Raw genomic sequence first — 27,737 nt, 5'->3', positions numbered from 1 at the left:
AGGGGCGGGACACCCCAGGCCGCGCGGGGCACGTTCGCACTAGAGCTGCGGCGGAGGGGAGGAACGTCCACCGGGCTGGGAACGCGCCCGCCGCGCCCTGATTGGACGGTACTCCTTGCCTCGCCCCCGCCCCGACCTACCTTCCTCCTGGCCCCCTCCTACCCTGATGCTGGTGGTCCGGCCCCGCCCGGTCGCCGCTGATTGGACAGTTCAACCAGATTCCGCCCCTGCTCCTGAGTGACAGGCCACGGGGACACGCGTGGCAGATCCGCCCGCCTAGGACTTGGGCTCCGTGCAGAACCCGCTCCCGGCCAGGAGGACCCTGTGGCATCTGCCCGCAGCGGGGCGGCTCCCCTGTGTCCTCCTGCACCTGGAGTGAGGATGAGAAGAGACGAGACACAGGGCTTCGTGACCTCCGGAGTCAGGACACACGGCCTGGGGAGATGTCACCCGGGAAATGCACCCGTTAAGAACCAAGACTCTCAGTGACGCCACCACGTGCGAGGCAGGGTCAGGCTAGGTTTTGAAGTGTGATCTTTGACACGGAGAGGTGCCACCTTTCGTCCCCGCTCCCACCTCTGAGGCTTGAGATCAGCAACCCAAGGCTCAGGGACCCTTTCCCCGCGGGAAGTCGGACCCCGAGGCCCCAGCCTCCCTGCAGTCTCAGCACACACACAGGTGTGAGATATCAGGGTTCTCAGGTGTGCGTGTTCTACACTACAAGGAAATTTATGTCAGACCAGGTTTTAGTCAGCCCAAGTGAATTTTTAAATATAAAAGACTATTTCCTTATTCAGATTGTATAGTGATGGTTGCACAGCTGTGCGATATACAGAAAGTCACAAGTTTTACACTTAAATTGTGAATGTTATGTGAATTATATCTGCATTTAAACAAAAACAAATTATAAGGCCATTATATATCCATGATAACCCTACCTCCTGATCACCACTAAAATACTTCCTGTCTCTGGATTTACCTGTTCTGGACATTTTATATATCTAAATGGAATCATTCAACATTGGCCTTTTGTGTATGGCTTTTTCCCTCAGCATAATAATTTCAAGGTTCATTCACACCACAGCACGTATCAGAGCTTTTTTCCTTTTTTTATGGCTGAATACTGCTCCATCCTATGTACAGGCTACATTTTGTTTATCCATTTGATGAAATAAAACTTATATTTTGAGGCAGGACAATAAAGCTGAAATGTAAAATTCTTTGTCCTTTTGGGACTCCTCCCTCCCTCCCCTTTAGTGGGCAGTGAGCATCTGAATTTCTTATTAACCAGACCTCCTCAAAGATAGGATGCTTGCTCAACCACAAGGATCCATTTTTTTTAAATTAATTTATTTTATTTAGGCTGCATTGGGTCTTCATTGCTGTGGAGTTTAGCTGCGGAGAGCAGGGCTACTCTTTTTCGTGGTGTGCAGGCTTCTCTTTGAGGTGGCTTCTCTTGTTGCAGAGCACAGGCTCCAGTAGTTGCAGTATGTGGGCTCAGCAGTTGTGGTGCAGGGGCTTAGCTTTTCCAGGAAAGTCCACAAGATCCTTTATTTTTCTTTCCCCTTTCTTCTGACCCTAGCAACGTAACTTCTTAGAAGATTAGCATTTTTTCCCAACTCTGTAATGGGTCATGGTGACTTATGTGTTGCTTTGTGCATGCTTACCTGGACAATGTATCTTGGTGAACTTTATGTAAAATGTCATTTTGACACATGAAATTGAAAATATATGACTGTGCTTTGACTTCCAGTAGGTGAAGTCCATTGCTTTTTGTTTTTTTAAACTGGGTTGTTTGCATTTTTGTTGTTGATGTGTGAGGTTTTTCATGTATTCTGGACAATAAAACCTTATCACACATTTGATTTATAAATATATCCTCCCATTTTGTTTGGTGTCTTCCCATCTCTTGATAATGTCCTTTGATGCACAAAAGATTTTAATTTTGATGAAGTCCTACCTATTTTTTTCTTGTGTTGCTAGTGCCTTTGCTGTCATTTTAAGAAATCATTATGAAATGCAAGTTCGTGAAGTTTTATCCCTGTGTTTCCTTCACTCACTGGATTACTCAGGATAGCCCGTGGCTGGGGATGGGATTCTCAGTGGAGCCACTTGCAAGCATGAAACTGGAAAGAAGCTCCTGATAAAGTAGGTGTCCCTAGATACGTTTTTCAAAGTACAAGCCCATGAAGTTTAAGGTATTGAGGTTCTCCATTCCCATGGGAGCGTATACTTTGTTCATAGTTTCATACTTTCATAAGTATGCTACCAACATAACAGTTTTTAATCTTGATCATGTTACTATGATTTCAACTTCACTTTTTAGAAAAGCATAGCTGCTATTGAACATGTGTTCTTATTTGTAAAATTTAGAAGCAGGGGTTGTGAAGGTCCAAGGGGAACTGAGTTTTTGTGTTTATGAAATATTATTAATACCATACAGTACTTTGTGAAGTACTGACTTCATGGTGGCATGGCTCTCTCCTTTCCTAGAACCCTTTCCGTCATTCCATTTATTTTAGTCTGCTTTGAAGTCATTCAACATAATTAAAAATATTTTGGACTTCCTGGGTGGCGCAGTGGTTAAAAACCTCTCTGCCAATGCAGGGGACACGGGTTTGATCCCTGGTCTGGGAAGATCCCACATGCCTCGGAGCAACTAAGCCTGAATGCCACAACTACTGAGCCCGTGTGCCGCAACTACTGAAGCCCGCATGCCTAGAGCCCGTGCCCTGGCAACAAGAGAAGCCATCGCAATGAGAAACCCACGCACTGCAACAAAGAGTTGCCCTGGCTCGCCACAACTAGAGAAAATCCAGCACACAACAAGGAAGACCCAACACAGCCAAAAAATAAAAGAAATAAATCTTTAAAAAATGTTTTGCATGTGGCTTTTTATATGTTTCAATAATTAGACTTATTTTGATAATTGAATAACTTCCTTTTTCACCTTTTGACATGTTACCTTTTAAGTTATACCCTCAACTTTTTTTTTTAATTTTATTTATTTATTATTTTTTTGGGGGGACACCAAGTTCAATCATCTGTTTTTATACACATATCCCCGTATTCCCTCCCTCCCTCGACTCCCCCCCCCACCCTCCCTCGAGTCCCCCCCACCCTCCCCATCCCAGTCCTCTAAGGCATCTTCCATCCTCCAGTTGAACTCCCTTTGTTATACAACTCAACTTCTTTTTGGTAATGATTAGAAAAGTATTTATGTTTATTTTTATATTGTTTGCATTCTGAAAACCTGTTAATCACTTTCATTTTTATGGCTACCCTCATGTGGTTTTGAGGTTCTATATACACAATTGTTTCAGCAACAAGATAAGATACCTTTTTTCTTCCTTTATAATTCAAATACCTATTTCTCCTGGCACCAGCTAGGCTATCTAGGAGACTGCTAAAGGGGTGATGGGTATGTAATTTTATTGAATAAGTGACCTTTGACCACATATATATTTTCTATCATGAAAAAAATGATGCCTTTCCAAAGATTATGAACATTCTCATCTATTTCTAAATTAGTAAGAAATTTGTCAAAATACTTTTTACTCATCCACTGAGATTACTGAGATAGCTTTATAAAAATATGGTATTATGGTGAGTTATATTAATGATATCACAGCATTTTATATTTGAAAATATACATGCGGAAAATGCATAAAATGTACACATGACAGAAATATTACAAAATAAACATCCTGACATCACAAACTAGACAAGAAAGGCTGTGGCTACACCTCCCATCCCCGTGGTTACGATGACCTGTCAGGAGAGCCACCTGCCCGTTTGCAGTCAGCAGCATCGCAAACTTTTTTTTTTTAATTAATTAATTAATTTTTGGCTGCGTTGGGTCTTCGTTGCTGCCCCCGAGCTTTCTCTACTTGTGGCGAGTGGGGGCTACTCTTTGTTGCAGTGCTCAGGCTTCTCATTGTTGTGGCATCTCTTGTTGCAGAGCACGGGCTCTAGGAGCACAGGCTTCAGTAGTTGTGGCATGTGGGCTTAGCTGCTCCACGGCATGTGGGATCTTCCCCAATCAGGGCTGGAACCCATGTCCCCTGCACTGGCAGTCGGATTCTTAACCACTGTTCCATCAGGGAAGTCCCTACCGCAAACTTTTAAAAGATATTGATAATTTCCTTTTTCCCTGCAGTTCCATCACCTATGTATGCAGTAAAGTTCCCTGTCTTATATTGCATGTAAATAGAATCAAACAGTATGTATCATTTGATAATCAAATATCTCTCTTTCAAAAATATTTATAATCTTCCTGCGCTTAGCCTTTCATCCACTTTATTCATCTATTATTACCCTTCTGGGACTTACCACTTTTGTGTATTGATGCAACCGCCAGCAACTATTTTGGTGGTTCAGAAACCAAGTTGTAACAAAACCAAACCAGTATCTGCAATTGGCTTAAAGGGACCCCTTAGGGTCATAGAGGTGGGGATGGGGGAGATGTTCACTTTCACCTCAGGGCCGGCCCCCGGCCAGTGGGTGACCCTGGCGGGGGCTCTGGAGTCTGTTCCCTGGGCCCACCACCCGAGGAGGCCAGGTGAACTGGTGGGCACCGGGGGTGAAGGCCGGGATCCGCCTCTTATCTCACTCTCCCTCTGATAACTGCCACCGCTCCGCCTATTATTGGCTGAGTGGGCCTCTAAGGGTCGCTCATTGCCGGTTGCTCGCTTGGGGGCGGGGCCCACTGTGGTGCTGACCAATGGCTGAGCGGGACCTCTAACCATGGCTGCATTAGTGGTCTCCTAGGAACCAAACACCTGTTGCCTGGTAACGTTTTGTGTATAACAGCGACGGTGCCTAGCAACGGCCGCGGGCTAAGGGCTGTGCACTGCCCCGCTCTATTACAACAGGTCACTGTGAAATAATAGGTAGTCATATACTTAACCACAGTGAGCATTTAGGACTTTAAAGCCGGGAATTCCCTGGCAGTCCACGCTTTCACTACCAAGGGCAAGGGTTCGAGCCATGGTTGTGGAAATGCTAAGAAGGCCAAAAAAAAAAAGACTTTAAAGCCAAATAAGGTAACATAGTTCTGAGCAAACCTAGTTCTTTAAATGAATTCCCAGCTTTACATAAGTACACTATTGATATTAAAGCTAATTTCGAAAATTCTTTTATTTATTGATCACATCAAAAAATTTCTCCAAGATTCCATTCTTACAAACCTTCTGTAATTTTCTATGCCCATTTTAGTTTATCCCTTGTTATCTTTCTCTTGGAAATAACCAGCTTACTTTAGGACAAAATCACTTTCTTTTTTTTGTTGTTGTTATCTTTACTTATTTTTTATTTTTATTTTTTGCCATGCCATATGGCATGCAGGATCTTCATTATCTGACCAGGGATCGAACCCCTGCCCCCTGCAGTGGAAGCACAGAGTCCTAACCACTGGACCACCAGGGAAGTCCCCTAGGACAAAATCACTTTCATTTCCCTCATACTGTTTCTAACCAAGAAACATATCCTGCTTTCCTCGCAAATACAATTATTTCCCTAATTATTTTCAGTAGTTTTAACTACATATATTAATTAGAATTCTTTACCCTTAGAACTAAAAAGCAAGCAACGGTGAACTGCCTTTACATTAGCATCTGGAGAACTGTCAGGAATATCTTTAAGTCTTCCATAAAAGGAAGCAGGAAGTGGATAAACTTGTGTTCAGTAACTAATGTTCCAGTATTTCTTATTTGGAAATCATCTGGATATTCCATGAACTTAACTTAAATCATCATTTAACTTAGGAAAACTTTAAGATTCCAGGTTACCAAAAGACTTGGGGAGTCTTTTGGAAAGTTCACCTAAAACCTTTTTATCTTTTCAATTATTATGTTTCAATTAGTTTTGAAATTTTCATTAAATCAAGTTATTATTTTTTTCCTGATAAATTTTTAAGAGATAAGTGAAGTTGTTGGACTTTTGGTAAACTTAAGTACAGTAAAAATTTTTTATTTAATGCAGATAACTCTAAACACATGCTAATTTAATTAAAACAACAAATGCAAACTACCTTCAATAGTGAATATTTTCCCAGATCACGTGAACCTGAAAAGCATTTTGGTTAGTTTCTACTACACTTCTGGGAATTTAATTTATATAAGTGCTTAGTTTCTTTAAGGCAATTAAATAGAGTTCCTTTTACAATACAAATTAACTTTGGCAATACCATCCAGAGATTAAAAAAACACTGTATCTTTAATATACATTCATAGACACACACAAACACACAGACCCAAACAGACCTTAGAAGACACTTTATGGGTTTCTTGCTTTTCTAACTTTAAAATAACCTTTCCCCCCTTCCTTTTAGTTCTCATTACAAAAAAATCTCTGAAGTTTGTACCTTAAACATATGGCCTAGATTAGAAGTTAACATTTTTTTATCTCAAAGGCACAGGAAAAAGATATAAATTCCTCTGAGGACAACTTTGGCTTCCTAAGACCAATACCTTAAAAACTTTTTGAGATAACCAGGGAAGGTTTTGGGATTGGTAAAAAGAAATAGGTGGACATTGGATTGCCTCTAGAACTGCTTGCTCTTTTTTTTTTTTTTTTTTTTTTAAAGATTGTAAGAGAAATACAGTGGCTCTCAGTTCCTCAGAGAATTGAGGTGTAGTCTAAATGATATCATGGGGACTTCCTTGGTGGCACAGTGGTTAAGAATCTGCCTGCTAATGCAGGGGACATGGGTTTGATCCTTGGTCTGAGAAGATCCAACATGCCTGGAGCAACTAAGCCCATGTGCCACAACTGCTGAGCCCACGTGCCTAGAGCTTGTGCTCCTCAACAAGAGAAACCCTTACACCACAATGAAGAAAAAAAATGATATCATGGGTTGCTCCACCCATCCATCTACGTTGGAAGGTTTTCCTTTCCCTGTGCATACATTTAACTTAAGGTAAAAGGCCTAAAAAAAATTTTTTTTCTTTCAGTCTCTGCAAATCAGCTTCTCATCTGGCCATATTTCTGGTTTACAGTTAATAGGTCCTTTCACTGGTCATGTCAGGTTTCCGCCAGGAGAAGCAGTGAATATTTTTGGCAACATGAATAACTTCTTGGATTTAAGAAGTGTCCCCAAGGAGGTACAAAACATGATCTTCACAATACCTACAATCACTCACAAAAGAGCCAAAAAAGCGCCACCAACTTGCATGTCCCAGGAAAGTGGAAAGTCCAGCCATGTTCTTAGGACATAAAACAAGACATGCAAGGATGCAAATCTAACCCTGGGAGAGAAAGGACCAACCGGTTGGTCTGGATTTTGGAAAGGAAGAGATGTGAAATGTTATCTCCCCCTCTCGACTAGGCAGTGCAGAGATTCGGGAGTGCTGACTCTAAGAATTTTCACCCTTAGCGGATCAGCCAGTTTTTGCAGGATCCCATCTGCAGGTTCTGAGTGGGGTAGAAATTGGAGAGTGTAGGCATGATTGTTACTAGAATGTAGCTAGGATTTTAAAATTAATTTTAATTTTGGTTTCCGCTGGGCTGTTTGAGAGAATAATACAGCAGTTTACCAGAAAATCTGAGTCTCATCGACTCTGGGAGGGATTCCTCCTTTCAAGGGAGGTATGAGGGTGTCTATGAGGCTGTTAACTTGTTGGACTTTTATGATGTCTTTTATATCATTCATTTTTCATTACCTTTTTGCAAAGGAAACTTTCAATGAAGGTATCTTTGGAATTTTGAAGCCTTTGGGGAGCTTCTGCATGCCAATTTAAATAAGTATCCTATTCTGTTTGTTTCATTTGAGAACTCTGAAGTGCATCTCTGAAATGATCTTATCCAATTAAAGCATTTTTTCTAATGAGCATTGCAATCTCCCTGGGGGCTGACAGCAGTTTTCTAGGACCCTAGCCCGTTAAGTTAGGTGCAACTCACATTTCAGTCTGGCCCTGTTTTGGGGTCCCCAAGATGACAGTTACCAAGCCAGCTTCTCAGGAAACAAAACAAGCTTAGTAAGATTCTGCATTATAAATATCTACAGCTTCTGGGACCATGGTTCTTAGATATTAAAGAAAAGCAAGTGTGCCAGAAGGGGGCACACTTGACTCTTTGGATTTTAAGGATCTTATTGTGTTGTTTTTGTACTTTTAGCTAAGCTTTGGGTCTCTTGAGCCAATCTGACACCTAAAAGGGACATGACACTGAGTTGGAAGCTGTGTGATATCTTACGCTGTACCTCACTGCATGAAAATTCATCTTCTTGAGCTGTGAGGGTGACCTAGTGTCAATCTAATCCATTTTGTAACCAATGTAACCTAACATGGGTTGTCTGAGTTAGGCAGCAAGTGCTTTAAGCATTTAAGTTTGCATCCCTTGCCAAACTTTTCTGGCTATGGCTTCTGAACTTCCCATGTAGCAGACAGCCTTTACCTCATGTGCACATTAACAGCATCCAACGGCAACCAAGGAAATAGAATTGTGGACACCAGTCGCAACCAAAGAACCAGGGACTGGAACAGGATTAAACCAGCAGACCTCACGGATGGGTACTGTGAACTGATTGCTAATGGATGGAGAACCACAGCTGGCATCAGCGAGTCCCACTGTGGATGCTGGGGGAAAATTCAAAACACACAGGGAACCACAGACTCAACCACCAGCAGACCCCTGTAAGGGAACTGTGGACAGAACCAAGGACTGGGGCTTAGAGACTACTGCAGACGTCCCCAGAGAAAGCCCCGTGTGCACCACCAGAAACTTCTGTGGAATCCTGGGCTGGGGAAAGAACTGGTCCAAAAGACCTCAACAAATGGGGGCTGTGGATTGGGGCTCCACATGGCTGGGGAACTGTGAGCTGCCACTAACAGTCCCCATGTGGATCTTGAGCCAGAGAAAAGGTTGGGGTTTTCCACTCAAACACCTGGGAATTGCAAACTGAAACGCCAACTAGAGTGGGACACTCGATGGGAAGAGCAGAGATCTGAACCAAGAGGAACTTGCCTATGGCCCTCAGAGACGATGAGGAAGACAGTGAATTCAAAGGGTCCCCTTGTACCATATCTATGTTTCTCATTGTCTGCAAATGCCAAACGTGTCTGACTGGGGCTGTTCCACGTGGGCAGAGCCAGAACTCAGAAAACAAGTGTTGGAGCTCAGGCCCACCAGGCTGCCATGCATCCCTGTCTCCTGGTAATACAGAAGTCCCGAGAGTCATGGCTTCCTCACTTCTGCTCCAACCTCACGCATCCTCCTCCTCCCATGAACATTAACTCAAAACCACTAACAGAAGGACTCTGGATATGCAGTTTCCCACCTCATCCAAGCTGACAACACAATTCAGTAGAGTCATCTGGACAGGAGCTATCATCTTCACACCACCAAGTCGCTATTCTTAACTCTATGCTTTGTGTCCAATTTCCACCCAAGATCATGGACAATGAAAAAAAGCCAAATTACAAACATAACTGGATGAGAGAGGAGGTCTTTCAAGACCTTTCACAATTACTAATTTCTGTGAGGAACACTGATATGGTATCCACTAGCAACACACATAGAAGACACACTTTTCAGTAACATAGACTAAGGGGAGCATAAATACAGAGTCAGGACATTCCAGTACCTGCTCAGGAACCAGAAAAGACATTTCAACAGTACAGGTCTCATATCATGATCACATAGCAGGAATACAAGGCAAAGTAAAAATAAAAAATATTTTCATTTAAACACATACCACATCGCACATGAAAAAAAACCACAAACTAGGAAGACTTTCACTCTGGGTTCAAAATACATTGTAAATGGAATTGAGACAAGTATTATATGACTGCATAATTATTTAAGGTCCAAGATAACAAAACCTAAGTCGTAAAGCTGACGGGAACATAGAGAAATAGTTATTATCTTAAGTGTTCAGATCAGCAGCATCAACTGGAAATTCATACACTGGGATCCCTATTCGATATGAGGCACTTAAAAGGAAAAACTGTATTTATTTCCATTAAAAAACTTGCCTACCCTGAGTTTTCAAGTACAAAATAAGTGAAGTGATGAAGGTTTCCCCACATGCTTTCTATTCATAATGTTTCTCTCCTGCGACTGCTCCACTCATAAGGTTTTAAGGGAGAATGAAGGCTTTCCCACAGCTTTTGTATTCAGAAGTTCTCACCAGTGTGTGTCTTCATGTGTCTTTGCAGGGATATTAGACACCTGTAGGCTTTCCCACAATGCTGACATTCATATGGCTTCTCTTCACTGTGGGTTATCATGTGTCCTTGCAAGGATCGGGGATACCTGAAGGCTTTCCCACACTGCTGACACTGATAAGGCTTCTCTTCGCTGTGTGTCTTCATATGTTCCCGAAGGGATGAAGAAGTAATGAATGCCTTCCCACATTCTGTACATTCATAGGGTTTTACTCCACTGTGGGTTTTCACGTGTTTTCTAAAGTATTTGGGACAACTGTAGGATTTCCCACATTCCTTACACACATAAGGCTTCTCTCCAGTGTGGATCCTCACGTGTCCTTGCAGGGATTTGAGATACGGGAAGGCTTTGCCGCACTGCTTACACTCATAGGGCTTTTCTCCACTGTGTGTTCTCATATGTTCTCGAAGGTACGTGCACCAACTGAAAGCTTTGCCACACTGCTTACATTCATAGGGTTTCTCTCCAGTGTGCATTCTCACATGTTCTCGGACGTGTGAGATGCACGTGAAAGCTTTCCCACATTCTTTACATTTATAGGGTTTCTCTCCAGTGTGAGTTCTCACATGCCGTGCAAGTTGGCAATAATAACTGAAGGATTTCCCACATACTTCACACACGTGGATTTTCTGTCCATAATGACGTCTCTTGTGTTCCTCAAAAGATGATGGCCAACTGAGAGCTTTTCCAGACTTCTTACACTCTAGAGACTGCTTGCTACTGTGACTTCTCACACATCCCTTAGATGCTCTCCCAGCGTCCTGACATTTATCAGGTTTCTCTACAATGTCTGTCCCCCCAGGAGGGCTTAGGCACGAGACACAGCTGCAGGCTTGTCCACATTCTTCACGTGGATAAGCTTTGTGTTCAGGGAGAGATCTTTGCTCATTCTTCTGGGAAGAATGATCCCTGAAGGCTTTTCCACACTTAATGCACTTATAGGGCTGAATTCCAGTCTGATAACGCTTATGCACAGTAAGATCTGTAACCTGGTTCAGGGTTTCCAGACATTGATGACCTTCTTTACCTTCGCAAAGACTCTGGACCAAGTGATTCCTGTTAAAAAAGGAAAGCACAGCATTAGGAATTAAAGATTATAAGTGATTTCTTTCTTTCTTTCTTCCTCTCTCCCCACCCCCCTTCCTCCCTCCCTTTCTTTTCTTTTTTTTAACATTTATTTATTTAGCTGCCCTCGGTCTTAGTTGCAGCATGCATGTGGGATCTAGTTCCTTGACCAGGGATTGAACCCAGGCCCCCTGCACTGGGAGCATGAAGTCTTAATCACTGGACCACCAGGGAAGTCCTACAAGTGACTTCTTAATTAGTGATTTGTTGATGGATGTTCATTATTATTTTGATTACATATTTGCCATGTGCACTGAATGGGCATGCTTTCGGCACTCTGCATTGTGACACAGTTTAATGTTCCGGCTGAGGGCTCAAACAGAGCTGTAACATTTAGCGTTTTTCACATATGAGGTTTTCTGATCATTGTTTCCTACTGAATTAAGTTTCATACGCTCAATATCTACATCATATAAAAATACTGTTTTGTAAGAATTCTGTGGCTATAGAATTATTTTGCTAAGGTTACGTCTTTTCTTTAATTTCAAGTAAGCCTAACACTCTGCCTAGATTCCCCCTTCCCCCTGCAGGAATGCCACTCACCTCAAACACCTCTCCTGAGTTAGATGCAGATCTCGCATGTTATGGAATGCCCAGTTTTCTCCCAAAACAGACCAGGAATCATTTCTTGTGAATCTTACTACTTTCTCTTCACCGCACAGTCCAGGCTCTGCAATATCCCACTGAGCACTCGATCTACTTGTTTTCACTTGAGGGCAAGAACCTGCAACAATTGGTAGCATAACTAAATCCTTGGGAAAGAAATGATGGGGAAAAGGAAAGAAAAGAGGCCATATGTACATTTCTTTCCATAGACCGATTCAAAAATGTAAAATAATTTTATAAAGGAAAGAGATGTGTGATAGTGTGATTTATCATATGTGTTTGGCCATTCAGATGACCAATATATATTTCTCACATAAATCAGGTCCTTATCCACAGTTTCCTGCTCAGGGATACTAAAACCCTTGGAAATTGCTGAGCAATAAAAGCAATGGAATAATATGTGGTCTCTTGTGCTCATTTCCAGAAAATGCCTCAGGGTCAGAAAGGTGAAACAGGTGTCTTGTTATTCATAACAAGCCCTTTCCATCCCAACTGGGTTTATATTAATAAAGAAACTGTTCGCAAGAACCTAAGTATGGGGGCTGGTTGCCCATAGAGACAACCATGTGATTAAAGGGTTGAAACTTTCAGTCCCACCCACACCTCCAGCCACCCCTACACCTCTGGGGATGGGGGAGGGGCTAGAGATCAAATCAACTACCAATGGCCAATGATTTCATCAACCACACCTATGTAATGAAGGTATGAAAAAAAAAGTTCGGAGAGCTTCTGGGTTGGTGAATGCATAAAGATGTGGGGAGACTGGCACCTGGAGAGGCACGGAAACTCCTTTTGAAAGTCTTAGCCTATGCATCTCTTACAGCTGGCTGCTCCTGAATTATATTCTTTTATAATGAACCTGCCATCTAGTAAGTAGTATGTTACTCTGAGTTCTGTGAGCTACACTAATAAATTAACTGAACCCAAGGACAGGGTCACGGGAACCTCTGATTTATAGCCAGTTGGTCACGAGGAGAGGTAAAAGCCTGGACTTGAGATTGGTGTTTGAAGTGGGGGAACATGGAGTAAGTATTGTAGGACTGAACCCTTCAGCTGTGGAATCCATGGCTATCGCTGGGTAGAGGGGGTCAGGATTGAGTTGAATTCTATGATGCGCTGCTGGTCCAATAACTGTTGGTTGGTGTAGGGTGCCTTAACACACACGCATGCACGCACGTGCACACACACACATGCTGGAAATGGGTCCAAACCTAAATTCACACACACACAAAGGAAAACTCTGAGGACCTCGGCTATTTGGAACTTGAGCCATCATAGGGAAAATGAATGAGAATGGCAGCCTGTTCACTATGAAGAAATACTTAAAAAAGAGATATTTCACAGAAGCAAAGTATAGAAAGGAACTGGGCAAAATGCACACTTCCAAATGCTCCCTTTGTAAGAGGAGCTATAAGAAGATTTCCCAAGTAGGCAAGGATGGATGAAAACTCAAACAGGGAAGCCAGGTTAATGACAAACGTCACCTTCTCAAAGACTGAGTCATGTTCCTAACCGGTACGTCCAAACATTGCTCCCTGATCCAGAACCCGCTCCTCCCGGGAGGTGTGCTATCCCAGTGGTCGCAGGTACATAGGCCCTAGACAAAGCCTGTCTCCACAGACCTGGCTGTCATTGGGAGGTCGGACGGTGCAGGGCTACTGTCCTGCTCTTGGAGAAGAGCTCCTCACGGGGAGGATGGAGGACAACCAGCCATCCATGAGATGGGCTGCTTCTCTGTTCTCATGTGACTGGCGACGGGTGAGTGTGGGTTTAACTGCAGCAAGATTATCAGGTCAAATGTGTACTGACCGCAGTGTAATTTTCACAGGGTGAAAACCGTAACTCTGCTCCCACTGCCCCAGGTGACGCTGCAGATCATGCTCACAGTTATACAATCGGGGCCTCGGGATTCTGATCAGGAGACACCTGTTGTCAGGGAAACGCTATCTGACTCTAGGTGGGTTCTATCAAGGTGGGGACCATGCCTGCCTGTTTTCAACATGTTCCTATCCCTTGGTTCTAGTAAGAAAGAACACTGTGAGAAAGAATGGTTCCCTAAAGACCAAGTTCAAGGATGAAGGCATCCTCACCCACGGAGGCCAGATTTCTGAAGGTCTCCAGCATCACGTCTCTGTAGAGCTTCCTCTGAGCCGGGTCCAGTAAAGCCCACTCCTCCGGGGTGAAGTTCACAGCCACGTCCTCAAAGACCACTGAGTCCTGAAACAGCCACATGTTCTTTGTCAGCAAGGCTCCCTCTTCACCCGTGTGTGGAAGGCTGGCGAGGCCGACCCTTGGGAAGTGGACTCAATTCCTAGGATTCCCGAGCTTACACTCTTGTGGGAAATGACCACACACAAGCCAATCAAATGCAGTTTCCTCAGGGATGGTGAGTGCTGGAAACTGAAGCAAAGTATAACAGCAACAATAGATGTAGACTTATAGACACATGATTAAAAAGATCTGTTTTTACTGAGATAAGAACAGATTGTGAGGTACATCAAATACTGAAAATGAAATAATCATTCAGATGACATGGGAATGGACACTTGGCCTGCTCATAAGTTATTTCCTTGAAGCTCCAAGATTAGGAGTCGACTGCCAGCAGGTTGTGGACACTGATCTTCCAGGGCAGCTGCATCTGAACAGCTCTCACCTGGAAGGAACATCATGCAAAAGCCTGGACCAGTCCCCTCGTATCCGACAGACGCAGAGGCACGACCCCCGGCCAAGATGAGGTGGACGCCGAGGGCACAGGTGCAGGCCAGGGCCCGGGGCCTGGGCACCTGCAGGGTAAGAGAGGTCTGGTTCCTGAGGACTCTTTCAATCCAACAGGGCCTCTCAAGTAAAATATCATGTGCCCAGAAATCAAGGAAAACTCTCCACAAAGAAGAGCTGTAGAAGGATCTAGAGGCAATAGGGCCAAAGGTGACTTTAACACAAAGAAAAATCACCTAATTAATGTTTATAGGACAATATGGGATGACTCTAGCCACCCCTGAAATATAAAGCAAACAATTATCTTTATCAATTAGAATTTTAATAAAAATATATTCTGAAAATCAAAATGATAAGATATTCGAACTACATCAGCTACAAAGAAGGTAAGGCTACCTCACCCAGGGCTGCAACTGGGGTTTGCTAACCACACACCTGAAAATATGGGACATTAGTCACCAGGGAAATGTGAATGAAAACTAGAAGCAGATACGTCTTCATACCCACTAGGAAGGCTATAAGACAGACAAACAAGTGCTGGTGAGGATGTGGGGAAGTTGGAACCTCACACACTGCTGGTGGGAAGGTAAAATTGTGAAGCCTCTTAGGAATACAGTCCGGTGGATCCTCAAAAAAGTAAACATACAGTCACCATAAAATACAGCAGTTCCATCCTAGGTATCTACCCACCCAAGAGAGGTGAAAGCAAACATCATAAAACTAATACACAGATATTCACAGCAGCATGATTTACGATAGTCAGAAAGTGGAAACAACTTAAAGGTCTTCATCTGACTTGGATAAGCCAATGCAGTAATCTCACAACATAATATTATTTGCAACAAGAGGAACGAAGTACTAATCTGTGACACGAAATCAATGAACTTTAAAAACATTAACAGGATTCACAAATACCCACAGGCAGTATCCTATCATTTAAGTGAAATGTACAGGATAAACAAATCTACAGAGATAGAAAGCAGATTAATAAATTGCCTAGATCAAGGGCGGGTGGAGGCCCAGAATGAAAGGTGACTACCAGCAGATACAAGTTTTCTTTTGGGTGATAAAATTACCTAAAATTAGAATATGAGGATGGTTGCACAATCCAGTAAATATACTAACACTTTGGAATTTTACAGTTTAAAATGGGAAACCTTACAGCACACAAATTATAGCTGTTTAAAAAAAGTACTGTTTCCATCAGCCAAGGACGGTTTCTGGAGAAGAGTCTTCCCATTACCCTGCACCATCCGTAAGCCTTATTAACCTTGTTGAAACTCTTAAAACCGCCCCATCAAGAAAGAAAAAAGACTGGGACTTCCCTGGTGGCACAGTGGTTAAGAATCCACCTGTCAATGCAGGGGACACGGGTTCAACCCCTGGGCTGGGAAGACCCCCACATGCGGCGGAGCAACTAAGCCCATGAGCCACAACTACTGAGCCTGTACTCCAGAGCCCCAGCACCACAACTACTGAAGTCCGTGCTCCCCAACAAGAGAAGCCACCGCAATGAGAAGCCTGTGCACCCCAACTAAGAGCAGCCCCCTCGCACTGCAATGAAGACCCAACGCTGCCAAAAATGAAGGAAGGGAGGGAGGAAGGGAGGGAGGGAGGAAGACAAAAAATAACCACTTTCAAAAGCCCAGAATGAAGAGCTGGCAGATAACATGGCTCAGCAAGAAGCAGCTCCAGAGGATGGGCTGGTGGGTGTGAACCTTTAAACAGGACTGGCCCTAAAGGTGATAAGTGACACTCAGTCTGGGAGATGGGGAAAGAGTGTCCTTTCAAAAAGGAACCAGGTTCAAAATCTTTCATGCTCTTTCCTGATATGGAGGGGGGTTTCCATAAAACAAAATTTTTGATATCTTTCTCAGGGGAAAAATGTTGCAAGCTGACAGTTCATGAAAGAGGTAGTTCTAGTACACTACTTTCACACTCCTGCCTTAGTAACAGGTGAACAGGTCACTCCTCAGTGTACTTCCTGAAGCCTGTGGAGCTTTGAAAATGGATGAATATGGGAAATAATAAAAAATTAAGTTAAACCATCTTATTCTAGTGGATGTGATTTTTTTTAAAGGCGTATTAAGTGCTTTTCAAACACATTCCAATGGAGCAAAATACTGATGAACAATTACTCCCCTGCAAGACCCATGTTAACAGAATCTCAGCTTCAGTCCTCTCGTCTGTCTCCTCCTCACTCAGGCATAAACTGCTTGACGGCAACTGAAATACCAGTCTTGGGACTTCATAATCATCCTCTTGTAGTTCCTTCCTATTGTTCAGCGGGGAACTGCTGCTCTTTAGGAAACAGACATCTGTGCACACCGCTGGGCTGCTTTGGGTCCAGATGTGCTTGACCATGAGAGCTTTCAGGGTCTGTGGAACTGGAGAATGTAGAAAAGAAATCTGCACAATGCATGTGGGCAGAAGCGCTGGTTCCCCTTTAAAGCCTGTCTCTCTGCTGCACACACCAGGATGGGAGCAAAAGATGCCTTAATACACCACATGGTGCTGCTGGAGACAGTGAGCTTAGGAAAGGCCTCCTCACCTTCTCCGTGTGTTTAGCATCGGGCAACTGAGGTCTTCTGGATGGTTTGTCATAAAACCACATTTCAAGCCTTGCTTCTGCTCAGAGAGTCTTTTCAAATATCCAAATGTATATTTCACCCTGAACTCTCAATAATAATAGACACAGAAATCTCTCTAATGCTGACCTGCAGTACATGCTTGAGTTTTAAAATCATTAATAGAAGAAACTAATGGCGTCGTTTTACCAGGAAAAAATACACACAGACCTTGGTGACACTGAGTTTAATTCCAGAGCACTGCAATATAAGGAAATATCGCAATAAAGTTAATTACACAAAATTTTTGGCTTCCCCAGTCACATAGTCTTTTAAGTGTTTAATAGACTTAAGTTTTAAAAAACCTTGTACATACATTAAAAAAAACACTATTGCTAAAAATGCTGACCATCAGTGGGAAAATGCTCTTTGAAAACTGGCACCTATAGACTTGCTCAGATGCAGGGGTGCACGACACCTTCAGCTTGTAAACACCTCGGGATCCAGCAACGTGTAACAAAAATCGAAGTGCAAGAAAAGGAGACATGCCTGCATTGTAACAGAAGAAAACACTTGCGTTTATGTGCAGCTCACATGGTTGTGACACACCCAAGAAGGATGCGAAGGTAATCACAGAATTAGATCTGTGGCACGAATTGCAGAATGCAAACTCACAGAAACACACCTCGGTGTATTCTGATCGTGAGAAACAAGCAGCTTAAAAGTAAATGTCTAAATGGACTTTTAAAACATGAACCATAAAAGCTAACCGCTGAGGGTCGGGAGCAGGGACGCGAGCTTGGGCTCCGGACTGTGGCCAGCCAGGCGCGAGCCGGAGGCGCCTGAGGCCGGCGTGGGCGTGAGCCCGGGGGACCGGGGGCAAGCGGGCGCCCGCGCGCACGTGTCTGGCGCACAGATTGCACTCTGACCCGCGCACCCCGCCGTGAAAGGCGGAGTCTCAACCGCTGCGCCGCCGAGCGGGGGGGAGGGCCCCACGCACGCGGCCCTGCGCGTACCTGCGCAGGCGTGGCAGACGGCGCGCGCATGCGTGCCTGTGGGCGGAGGGGCTCAGGAGCCGACTGCGCGCTGGTCACGCACCGGGCGCGCTGCAGGGGCTGGGCGCGGGGCAGTGGGACGAGCAGGCCTTGCGCTCCGGCAGGGAGACAGGCAGTAAACACTGTTGTAAGTGACCTGTGAGATACGTGGGACGGAAAAGTAGGGCAGGGTGAGAGACCGGGAGAGTGGTGGGCGGGGCACAGGCTCAGAAGTGTGTTGGTGCGTGTGTCCACGTGTGCGTCTGAGAGTGCCATCTGAGGGCGCGCGCGCGCGTGTGTGCGTGTGCGTGCGGGGAGTGGAAGGCCGCCCCTCTCCAGGCACGCACCTCCATCCTAGCTGATAGCCCAGGCCCTCCCCTCCTGCGTGCCCTATTCAGCGCCTCCATCCCCAGCAGACGCCAGCCCCTCCATCCCCAGCAGCCGCCAGCCCCTCCCCACTGACCAGCCCGCTCTTGAAACCAGTGACACCGAGCTCCAGAGAGTCCAAGCGCGGGCTCAGTCTCCCACGGCCACTCAGCCTAGAAGCCCTTGCCTCCTCCACAACGAGGTCCCACTCTGCCCCCTCCTCACCCCGCCCCCAACACCCCACCCAGTACACCTCAGCAGCTCTACCACCTGCAGCGTAAGGGGTAGAAGGTTAGAGATAACGACCTAACAAAACAGGGCCATGACACATGGGAAAATTTTTTTTTAATTAAAAATAAAAACTAATTGTTATTAAAATTTTCTTTCTATTCTACTTTTCTTTCTAAATTATGTCTGTAAAAATATAGGGACTTCCCTGGTGGTCCGGTGGGTAAGAGTCTGCGCTCCCAATGCAGGGTGCCCAGGGTTCCATCCCTGGTCATGGACCTAGATCCCGGATGCTGCAACGAAGAGCCTGCATGCCTCAACTAAAGATTCCACATGAGGCAAAAAAGATCCCAAGTGCTGCAACTAAGACCCGGCCCAGCCAAATAGATAAATATTAAATATATACATACATAATGTTTTAGCAAATAAATTATAAAACATTACTGAATGAGAAAAATAGAAAGAAATAAATGGAGAGATGAGGCATATCCACAGAAGAGACCATGATGTCAGCATCTCCCAAATATTTAAGAATTTTACGAAAAATACCATTCAGCATACAACCAGGTTTCTTTTGGGGTTTGTTCTGTTTTGTTTGACTTAAGAAAAACCACCTCTAAAAACTGAAATGGAAGACAAATTTCTAAGAATAGCCAAGATTTTCTACGGAATAAGGTGGTGGGATGTTTCCTAATAGATATTGAAACTTTTTAAACTACAGTGATTAGGACAGGATGGCATTAACAGAGGGATGGACAAATACACCAATGGAGAAAAGTCACCACCCAGTGAAACAGGCCCACCTGTTTTCGGCAGGTGGATCTATGCCAGAGCACGTGCTGCTGGGCAGGGGCCAGATGATGCTACTCTGACACATGGGGCAGTGACCACTGGGTAACTACAGAAGAACAAAAAATCTTTTTCCTTATCAAGTAGGTGTACAATAATCAATTCACTGTGGACTTAACTGTGAAAGAATAAAATAGGACACTGAGAAGTTACAGAGAAATGCATTCATGACTTGAGAGTATGAGGAATTTTCTTACATATGAAAAAAAAAGAGTAAGCTATAAAGGAAGAGATGGATAAATTCAAGTCTATCAAAGTTAAGAACTGTCCATAAAAGTGTAGACTAGAGAGAAATGATAACCCACAATCTGGGAAAACATATTTGCCATACCTAGAAATGAAAAAAGATCAATGTCCAGAGTATGTAAAGAAAACATAAGAAATCAGTAAACATACAACTGAATTAAAGGTGAGAAAATAACTGAAAACTTTCAGAGAAGATGAATCACCAAATAAGTGCTCAACCCCAATGGTTATCAGTAAAAACCAATATACAATCACAAGCAGATCCCATTTCACACAAAATGCACATAAAAGAAGAACAAATTTAAGTTGGATTCTCCAAGCGCTGGAAATGGCACAGAATAAACTCTAAATACCAGCCCTCCATCCACATTTCCTAATATTTTTAATTTATCCATAATCTACAATCCCACAATTTTTCTCCTAGATGTAAAATATTTATGATGCATTTGCATTTGGAGATGAAACAGAGTATACAGCACTGCTGACAAATCAAAAATAAATGGGAGGAATTCCCTGGTGGCACAGTGGTTATGAATCCACCTGCCAGTGCAGGGGACACAGGTTCAAGTCCTGGTCCAGGAAGATCCCACATGCCGCGAAGCAATCAAGCCCTTGTGACACAACTACGGAGCCTGTGCTCTAGAGTCCTTGAGCCACAACTACCGAAGCCCACGTGCCTAGAGCCCGTGCTCCTGCAACAAGAGAAGCCACCGCAATGAGAAGCCCAGGCACCACAACAGAGTAGCCCCCGCTCACCGTAACTAGAGAGAGCCTGCGCGCAGCAACGAAGACCCAATGCACCCTAAATAAATAAATAAAAATAAATGATGTTTTTAAAAATAAATAAATAAATGTGAGACAACTTAAGCCCCACAAGGACTGGATGTAGGCGTTAACTGGGTGACCTCTGACACCAGCACGCGTGAAACAGACTGGGGCTGAGAACCATGGAGAAGCCTTCTGTGCCGTTACTGGTGTGGTACTGGTCATATTCACTTACTGCAAATTTGGCAGAAGCAAAGTTAAACACTGCTCTATGATGAAGGATAGGTGTAAAGCTGCAAAAAATAACAAAAAAACCAGGACAACTGTCACCCTGGGGGCTGAATGCTGGGAGGTGCTACCAACCAACCAAGTGAATAAAACCTACACCTAAAAGACAATCAACAGGGACTTCCCTGGTGGTCCAGTGGTTAAGAATCTGCCTCCCAGTGTAGGGGACACGGGTTCGATCCCTGGTTGGGGTATTAAGATCCCACATGCCTCGAGGCAACTAAGTCCACGTGCCACAACTAGAGAGAAGCCCGTGCACTTCTCTGATGCCACAATGACGATCCCGCTTGCTGCAACTAAGACCTGCCAAAGCCAAATAGTCAAATTAAAAGAAAGAAAGAAAGAAAATCAACAGACACCAACACCATAATCACACCTGGAATTATCTGACAAGGATTTTAAAGCTACTGAAAATACCAATGAGTAATTACAAACACACTTGAAACAAACAAAAAATGGAAAGTTTCAGCAAAGAAATAAAAGATATAAAGAAGAACCAAATGGGAATTTGAGAACTAAAAAATACAATAAGAGGGACTTCCCTGGTGGCACAGTGGTTAAGAATCCGCTTGCCAATGCAGGGAACACGGGTTCCATCCCTGATCGGGGAAGATCCCACATGCCTCAGAGCAACTAAGCCTGCGTGCCACGACTACTAAGCCCGTGTGCCACAACTACTGAAGCCCACTCGCCCAGAGCCTCTGCTTCACAACAGGAGAAGCCACTGCAATGAGAAGCCTGTGCACAGTAATGAAGAGTAGCCCCCGCTTGCTGCAACTAGAGAAAAGCCCATGCGTGGCAACAAGGACCCAATGCAGCCAAAAAAATAAGTTAAATTAAATTAAAAAAATACAATAACAGAACTAAAAACCTGAGTGGTTTCAATACAGAATGAACATAATAGAGGAAAGAATCAGTCAACTTGAAGGTAGAACATTAGAATTTACCTAATCTGAACAACAGAGAGAAAACAGACAAAAAATACCTAACAAGAGCCTTAGAGACCTGTGGGACAAACACAAAAGGTTAAAACATACGTATCGCTGGAGTCCCAGAGAGAGAGGAAAAGAGTATGCAACAGACAATTACTATAAGAATGACAGAAATGAAGAAGAGATGAGTGGTTGTCAGATTAGGGATGAAGGGAGGAAGGAAAGGGGTTGGTGTGACCATGGAGGGATAGCATGAACTACCTTTGTAGTGAGCGAATAGTGCTGTATCTTGACTGTGGTGATGGCTATAGACACCTACACATGACAAAACTATACACAGACACAGACACAAATAAATACATTTAAAATTGGTGAAATCTAAAAAAACCAAACCCTACACCTTCAAGAAATGGAACAAAAAAGTCTTACACGCTTGCACACTGAGCCACAAGGCAAAAGGCTCTATCGAGGAAACAAAAGGGAAGAGCAGCCAAGTGTGAGCCCCTTAGATCAGCAGGTGCACAAGGAAACCCCAAGTCAGAAGGTCAAAGCCATCCGAGCTGGGGGCCGGCTGGGTGCCCCCAGGGCAGGGGGAGGGACTGAGCTCCCCTCTCACTGTGGAAATGTCCCCTCCTCTGGGCCTCAATCCTCACCCAGGAGGAAACCCTCAAGTTGAAGTTCTGACCCAGAGAAACTCAAATTCATCGACCCTCTCAGCAGCAGGGGAGCCCAAGGAGCCTCCCCGAAGTCTGACCTTCACAGACTCATGCAGGGAGCACACGTCACACTCAGAGCATCGGCTCCCCAGAGGAGGCCAAAAGCAAAGGTCTGGAGACAGCCGAGGGCAGCACAGCCTCAGAGGACACACCGCCCCCCGGCACGTGTGTGGTGGGTCCCCTCCCCCATGCTCGTGCCATCAACAGCTCCTTCCCTGGTGGTTCTATGGTCTGGAGGCCACCTGTGTGGGGAAGGGTGGCACCACGGTCCCAGAGCACTTTCCTTCACCTCCTCACAGGCTCAGCTTGTCCCCGCCCCAGGCGACAAACCTGCTTCAAGTACCGTGGGTCACTGACGGGAGACAGAGATGCCCCTGTCTCAGGGTGTACGTGAGAACCTGCAGGACCCCCGCTTCCTCCTGTGTTCACGGATGACACAGGGGAGGGAAACTCTAGGGCACTTTCATGGTTTGAGGAACGGGACACTGCTCATCCCTTCCAGAAGACAGGCCTCGTTCACGAATATTCTCACAATAACAAGCTGTAACTCATCACACCGGAAGTGAGCAAGTCTCACTAGCACAGCTCACACTTCACAGGATTTCCATTCATCTCTGGTGACCAGCTAACAACAGGAAGTGGACCAGGATCAGACACCCTGCCTGGAAGAGTCACTGCGATTCCTATGAACCTTTTTATTCTGTGTCTCCACCCATCTCACATGAAGGGGTGGGGCTGCCTGCATTTCCCGCAATTCTAAGGGAAGGGACAACATTCTCTGTACTGATACTGAGGCATCTCTGGTTAAGACCCAAAGGCCCGGGATAACATGAATCGTCAGGAAAGAGAAAACACCTGAGATGCTTACTACCCCTCACTGAGGAGAAGAAACCAGGCAGAAAGAACTCAGAATTTGACACCTGCTGAAACCTGCAGCTGGATGAGGGGAAGCTATTAGTGCAGAGCTGGACCCAGAGCAGGCTGCTCGCAGGTGTCAGGGGACAATGCGGAACCTGCCCTGAGCTCCTGGGAACATGGATGGGAGGTGAAAAGACCCCCACCCTTTGGTGTTCTGGAAAATGGCAGGCTGCAAGAAACCGCCTCCCTGCCCCACCTGACTCAGATAAGACTCACACGGAGCCCCTTGTTTATCCAGGATGAGGCCAGATACAGCCCCTCCAACTCCCCATCTCCGCCTCATGGGTGATTAGCTGAACTGTTCCCTCTGCTGACCAAGCAGAACAAATGGTCGTTGGCTGAACTTTGGTTCAGCTCCTCTCCTTCCCCCTGACCACTGGCCTCATCCCAGCCAGCAGACAGACCGACCCCCAAAGGATAGGCTGGCCTCAGGGATCTGCTATCTGAGCATCTCACTTGGTCCTTCCTGCTTTTGCTTAGTCCTCTGTGTGAAAGAAAAACTCTCTTTGCCCAGCTCTTGAGACACCTGCAGATTCTAGGGTCAGATGTCCTCCCTTTGCCTGGTTCAAACAGTCCCTCTCCCCCTGCAATAACTTATTTGAATAAAGGTCTCTTGTTACAAAGTTTGAATTTTTTAATGCCACAGGCTTGGCCAAGTGTTCTCAATTGCCCATGTAAAAATTAAGAAAGAGAAAACTAACTAAAAAGAAGTGGGGGCGCCGGCAGAAGTGAGAGCCTCACCCAGTACCATTTGACATCAATTACAGGAAGAAATGTCAATTACAGACCCCAACAGAAAAACTGAAAACAAGGAAGAATCACCAACCACAGGCCACAACAGGAAAAGATGCACATATACTGCATTTTCTACAAGAAATTGGCTGCCCCAGCGACTAGTCCATGAGAAACCAGCATCACCCTGAACTTTACTTAAACACCACCGCTCCCAACTCCCTCATTTTTCTCCAATAAACAAATTTGTTAGACTTGCCTATGGCTTTTGCTATACCTTGTCTGTCCCCAATTGCAACTGTTTTGCTGTTTCCGAATAAACCCATTTTTCCTAGTAAATAACTTATTTTTAAGGTCAACACCCATTTCTTACCCAAACTTTGCTCAGGTTTCTCTTCCCAAGTGCCCCTCACTCTGGGTCACTCCCCCCCTGCACCTCCCAAACTGAGCATCAGTGAGGTGCCAGAACAAGTCGCCTCTGACCTGGGCCGAGGATGCCCTGGCCACAGGACCTCTGATTCTGTCAATCCGCCTTCCTCTCCCCCTCCTCTCACAGAAAAGAAAAGCCCACTGCCGTGCGGTCGGACACGCCGGTACATCCCTGAGATCCGAGCCTCCGAGCGACCGCGACAGTCTTTGCTATACACTCCGGACTTGACTGTATCAGCGCCCGCCCGCCCGCCCGCCCGCCCGCACCGGGGGTCGCATCGTCCTCGCCCAGACACCCATCGGGCCAGGGACTGGGTCGGAACTCACGGGATCCCACGTCGCGGTCGAGGGCGGAGACTCGAGCAGGGACCCGGGACCCAGCGCGAGGACCGGACAGGACGCCGGGACCGCGCGACGCGGCCGAGGGTGGAAACGACGGTCCGGGCCGGGGTCAGGGAGTCCTCCTGCGGCCGCTTCTGGCCAGTTCGAACCAGCCTCAGCCGGTCTCGACGCCAGCCCCACGCACTCACCATCTCAGCCCCTCTCCCCGCATGCAGGTCGTCCTCCCCGCGGCCCTGCAGCCCAGCGGCTCAGACAAGCGAGAGCGACAGCCACGGGATACCCGCGGCCGCGCGAGGTAGGCGCGACGTAACGCCGGGGCGGTGGAGAGCGACGTCACCACGTAAGCGAATGCGCCCGCCCCCACCCCTGATTGGATGAGGCTACGAGCCTTCGCGCACTAATTGGACGTGGCCCTGTGCACACCCCCTTTTGCGCCCTGATTGACAACCGTGCAGGCCTGGCATTTAAGCGGAGGGCCGGCAGCAGGTCACGTGGCAGAGCAGGGCGGAAGTGCGGGTGGTTGGCTTCAGCCCTTTACTGCTTTCTATGGGGCTCCAGATCTGGCTGCCCTGGTGAACTCCAAGCTCAGTCTACCCCTGACCGGACAGACACAGCATCAGACCACAGCTTGCAGTCCCCTCCTCCTGAGCAGAAAAGTTTCATTCGGTTCCCCTCAGTGCTGCCCGTCCAGGGCTGCCGCTGCCCTTCAGTCGGGAGCCAGTACAGGTGTGAAAGGAAGATGAAAATGGAGTCAGGATTGCTATGAGAGCGCTCTGAAAAGCAGCCAGGAGGCCACCGGGGAAGCGGAGCTTATGCAGGTCCCAGCCCAGATGGAATCTGAACTTGTGACCACTTACTGCCTTAATGCAGCCATCCGGAACATTTCCCAGTGGTCCAGAAAGTCAAGATACTGATTGGACCCTTCCCCTAAATAACTTGTGACAGCCTCTCTCTCAAGGACAAATATTTCATCCCCTGTGTCAGAGTCTATCATAATTCATGCCAGGCAACTTTAACAGCCCTGTGGCTTTTCCTTTAATAAGCCTGTTACTCTTTCTCCTCCCTACAACACTCTTTCAGTTGTATGCTCTTAATGAAAAATTAATGAATAGTCGATATAACAGAGAAAACAGAGAATTTTATTTAAGCCAATTTGAGGATTATAACCCAGGAGAGAGTTTCGCATAAAACTCTCATAAGTGTTCCACTTATTAGACGTCTAAGGCCATCATATACATTTTTGAGACAAAGGAGGATAGTCAAAATGACACAATGACATTTCACATAACGTTCACCAAAAATACACAGTCTAGATCTGCAGCAGGTCAGCATGAGGATTAGGAAAGGAATGTTATCTTGGAGTTATAGTGCTGGTGGCAGAATGAGGGGAAAAATTTGATCTTTCTGGTGGAGCAGACATTCCTGGCTTTTAGAAGGTCTGGTTAATGCATCATGAAGATGCACCATGAGCAATAAGGGCAAGGGGGTATGTCATGCCTAAGTTTTTTTGTCATGCCTCAAAAACATAAATTGTATTCCATCAACTCAAATCTGTGTCCCCCAAGTTGCACTTCCTAAGACCCCAAATGAGGCTCTTTTTTCCTTTGCAACCTCAATACTGATTACCGTTCTACATGAGACAGGAGGGCCTGGGGACCTCCTGAGTCCGGGGTCAGCTTGGGGGCAAGGTCACTGTGGATCTGTTCCCAGAGCACAAAGACACTCTGTGACGCTCTCTGCATGTATTCAAGGGCCAGCCCCACTTTGACATTTTACTTTTGACACCAGGAGGCCCGGCCCTCCTGTCCACGCATTTGGACTTGACCAAGTTCCCTGCGTCCCACTGCTTACCCCACATCATCAGACTCCTCCCCACAGGTTCCTGAACGGCGGGTCGTCCCCACGTCCGAGCAACCCTGAGGTTAAGAAGAAGCCTCAGGGAGCCCTGTCCGGTCCAGCCACGCTGACCCCGCAGTCCGCGCACCGCCCTCACTCGCCCAACTTCCCTCCCCACGCAGAAGAGAAGAGCCCTTTCCTGTGTGGCTGGAGAGGCGGGCGCATCTCTGAGACCCGAGCCTCGGCGCTACCGCAACGGTATTTACAGCACAGTCTCCCCGACTACTCCGGGCGTGGCTTTATCGGTCAGGTCCGGGGCTGATCCCCCTCCCCCAGCGCCTAATGGCCTGCGTCGGGCGTCGTCCTGTCCTGTCTCCTATCCCCACCGGGCCAGAGGCTCGGTCCGGACGACCCCGACCCTGCGCACCCCGGGGTGGGTGGGCCGCGGGGAGAACCTGGCCCGCCGCCGCTTTCGGCACGTTCGGCCCGTTCGAACCAGCTTTTTCCTGTTAGAACCCCGAACTGTGCACTCACCATCTCCGCCTCCTTCCGGACTCTCCGAAACGTCCTCGGGACGACCCGGCAACCTGCGCAGGTGAGAGCGCCAGGGACGGAACACCTGAGAACGCGGGGCACGTTCGCACCTGCGCCCAGACTGCGGACGGAAATGTCTGCCGGCTGGGAACGCGCCCCCCGCGCACCCTCATTGGACGGCGCTCCGGAGCCAGCGCCCTGATTGGGCGGTACTCCTGGCCCCGCCCGGAGGGGCCGTCCTCCTCGGAGCATCCTACCCTGATTGCTGGCCGTCCGGGCCCCGCCCACTGGCCGCAGATTGGACAGTTCAACCAGACCCCGCCCCTGCTCCCGAGTCACAGC

General features: G+C 46.2%; 1 protein-coding gene across 5 annotated transcripts; it reads right to left on the bottom strand.

Moving 5' to 3' along the window:
• Positions 1 to 6,197: 6,197 nt before the first annotated feature.
• On the bottom strand, positions 6,198 to 27,517 carry LOC130836532 (zinc finger protein 77-like). Of its 5 annotated transcripts, none has more exons than XM_057708741.1 (4): positions 27,396 to 27,497; positions 13,989 to 14,115; positions 11,836 to 12,037; positions 6,198 to 11,223 (listed from the first exon to the last, which is right to left on the bottom strand). In XM_057708741.1, exons 1-4 carry the CDS (start codon positions 27,396 to 27,398, stop codon positions 10,116 to 10,118), a joined length of 1,440 nt encoding a protein of 479 aa, XP_057564724.1. In that variant the 5' UTR covers positions 27,399 to 27,497; the 3' UTR covers positions 6,198 to 10,115. The 5 variants fall into 5 exon arrangements, 4 of the variants coding, with proteins under 4 accessions (XP_057564724.1, XP_057564722.1, XP_057564723.1 ...); XM_057708739.1 differs by having other exon boundaries at positions 13,989 to 14,298; positions 27,396 to 27,470; XM_057708740.1 differs by lacking the exon at positions 27,396 to 27,497 and adding an exon at positions 14,395 to 15,787 and having other exon boundaries at positions 13,989 to 14,298.
• Between the last annotated feature and the right edge of the window lie 220 nt (positions 27,518 to 27,737).

This window comes from Hippopotamus amphibius, chromosome 15 (genome assembly GCF_030028045.1).
Source record: "Hippopotamus amphibius kiboko isolate mHipAmp2 chromosome 15, mHipAmp2.hap2, whole genome shotgun sequence".
Classification (NCBI taxonomy): Eukaryota; Metazoa; Chordata; class Mammalia; order Artiodactyla; family Hippopotamidae; genus Hippopotamus; species Hippopotamus amphibius.
Note: the sequence above shows the minus strand (reverse complement) of the source record. Positions and strands in the feature narration are given on the sequence as shown.

Excerpts from the sequence above, each read along its gene's own strand:
- LOC130836532 (XM_057708739.1), bottom strand. The coding sequence starts at position 14,130 with ATGTGGCTGTTTCAGGACTCAGTGGTCTTTGAGGACGTGGCTGTGAAC. Across the intron at positions 12,038-13,988 it reads CAGAAATCTGGCCTCCGTGG|TTATGCTACCAATTGTTGCA; the intron begins GTGAGGATGCCT and ends CCAAGGATTTAG. Across the intron at positions 11,224-11,835 it reads ACTCAGGAGAGGTGTTTGAG|GAATCACTTGGTCCAGAGTC; the intron begins GTGAGTGGCATT and ends CTTTTTTAACAG.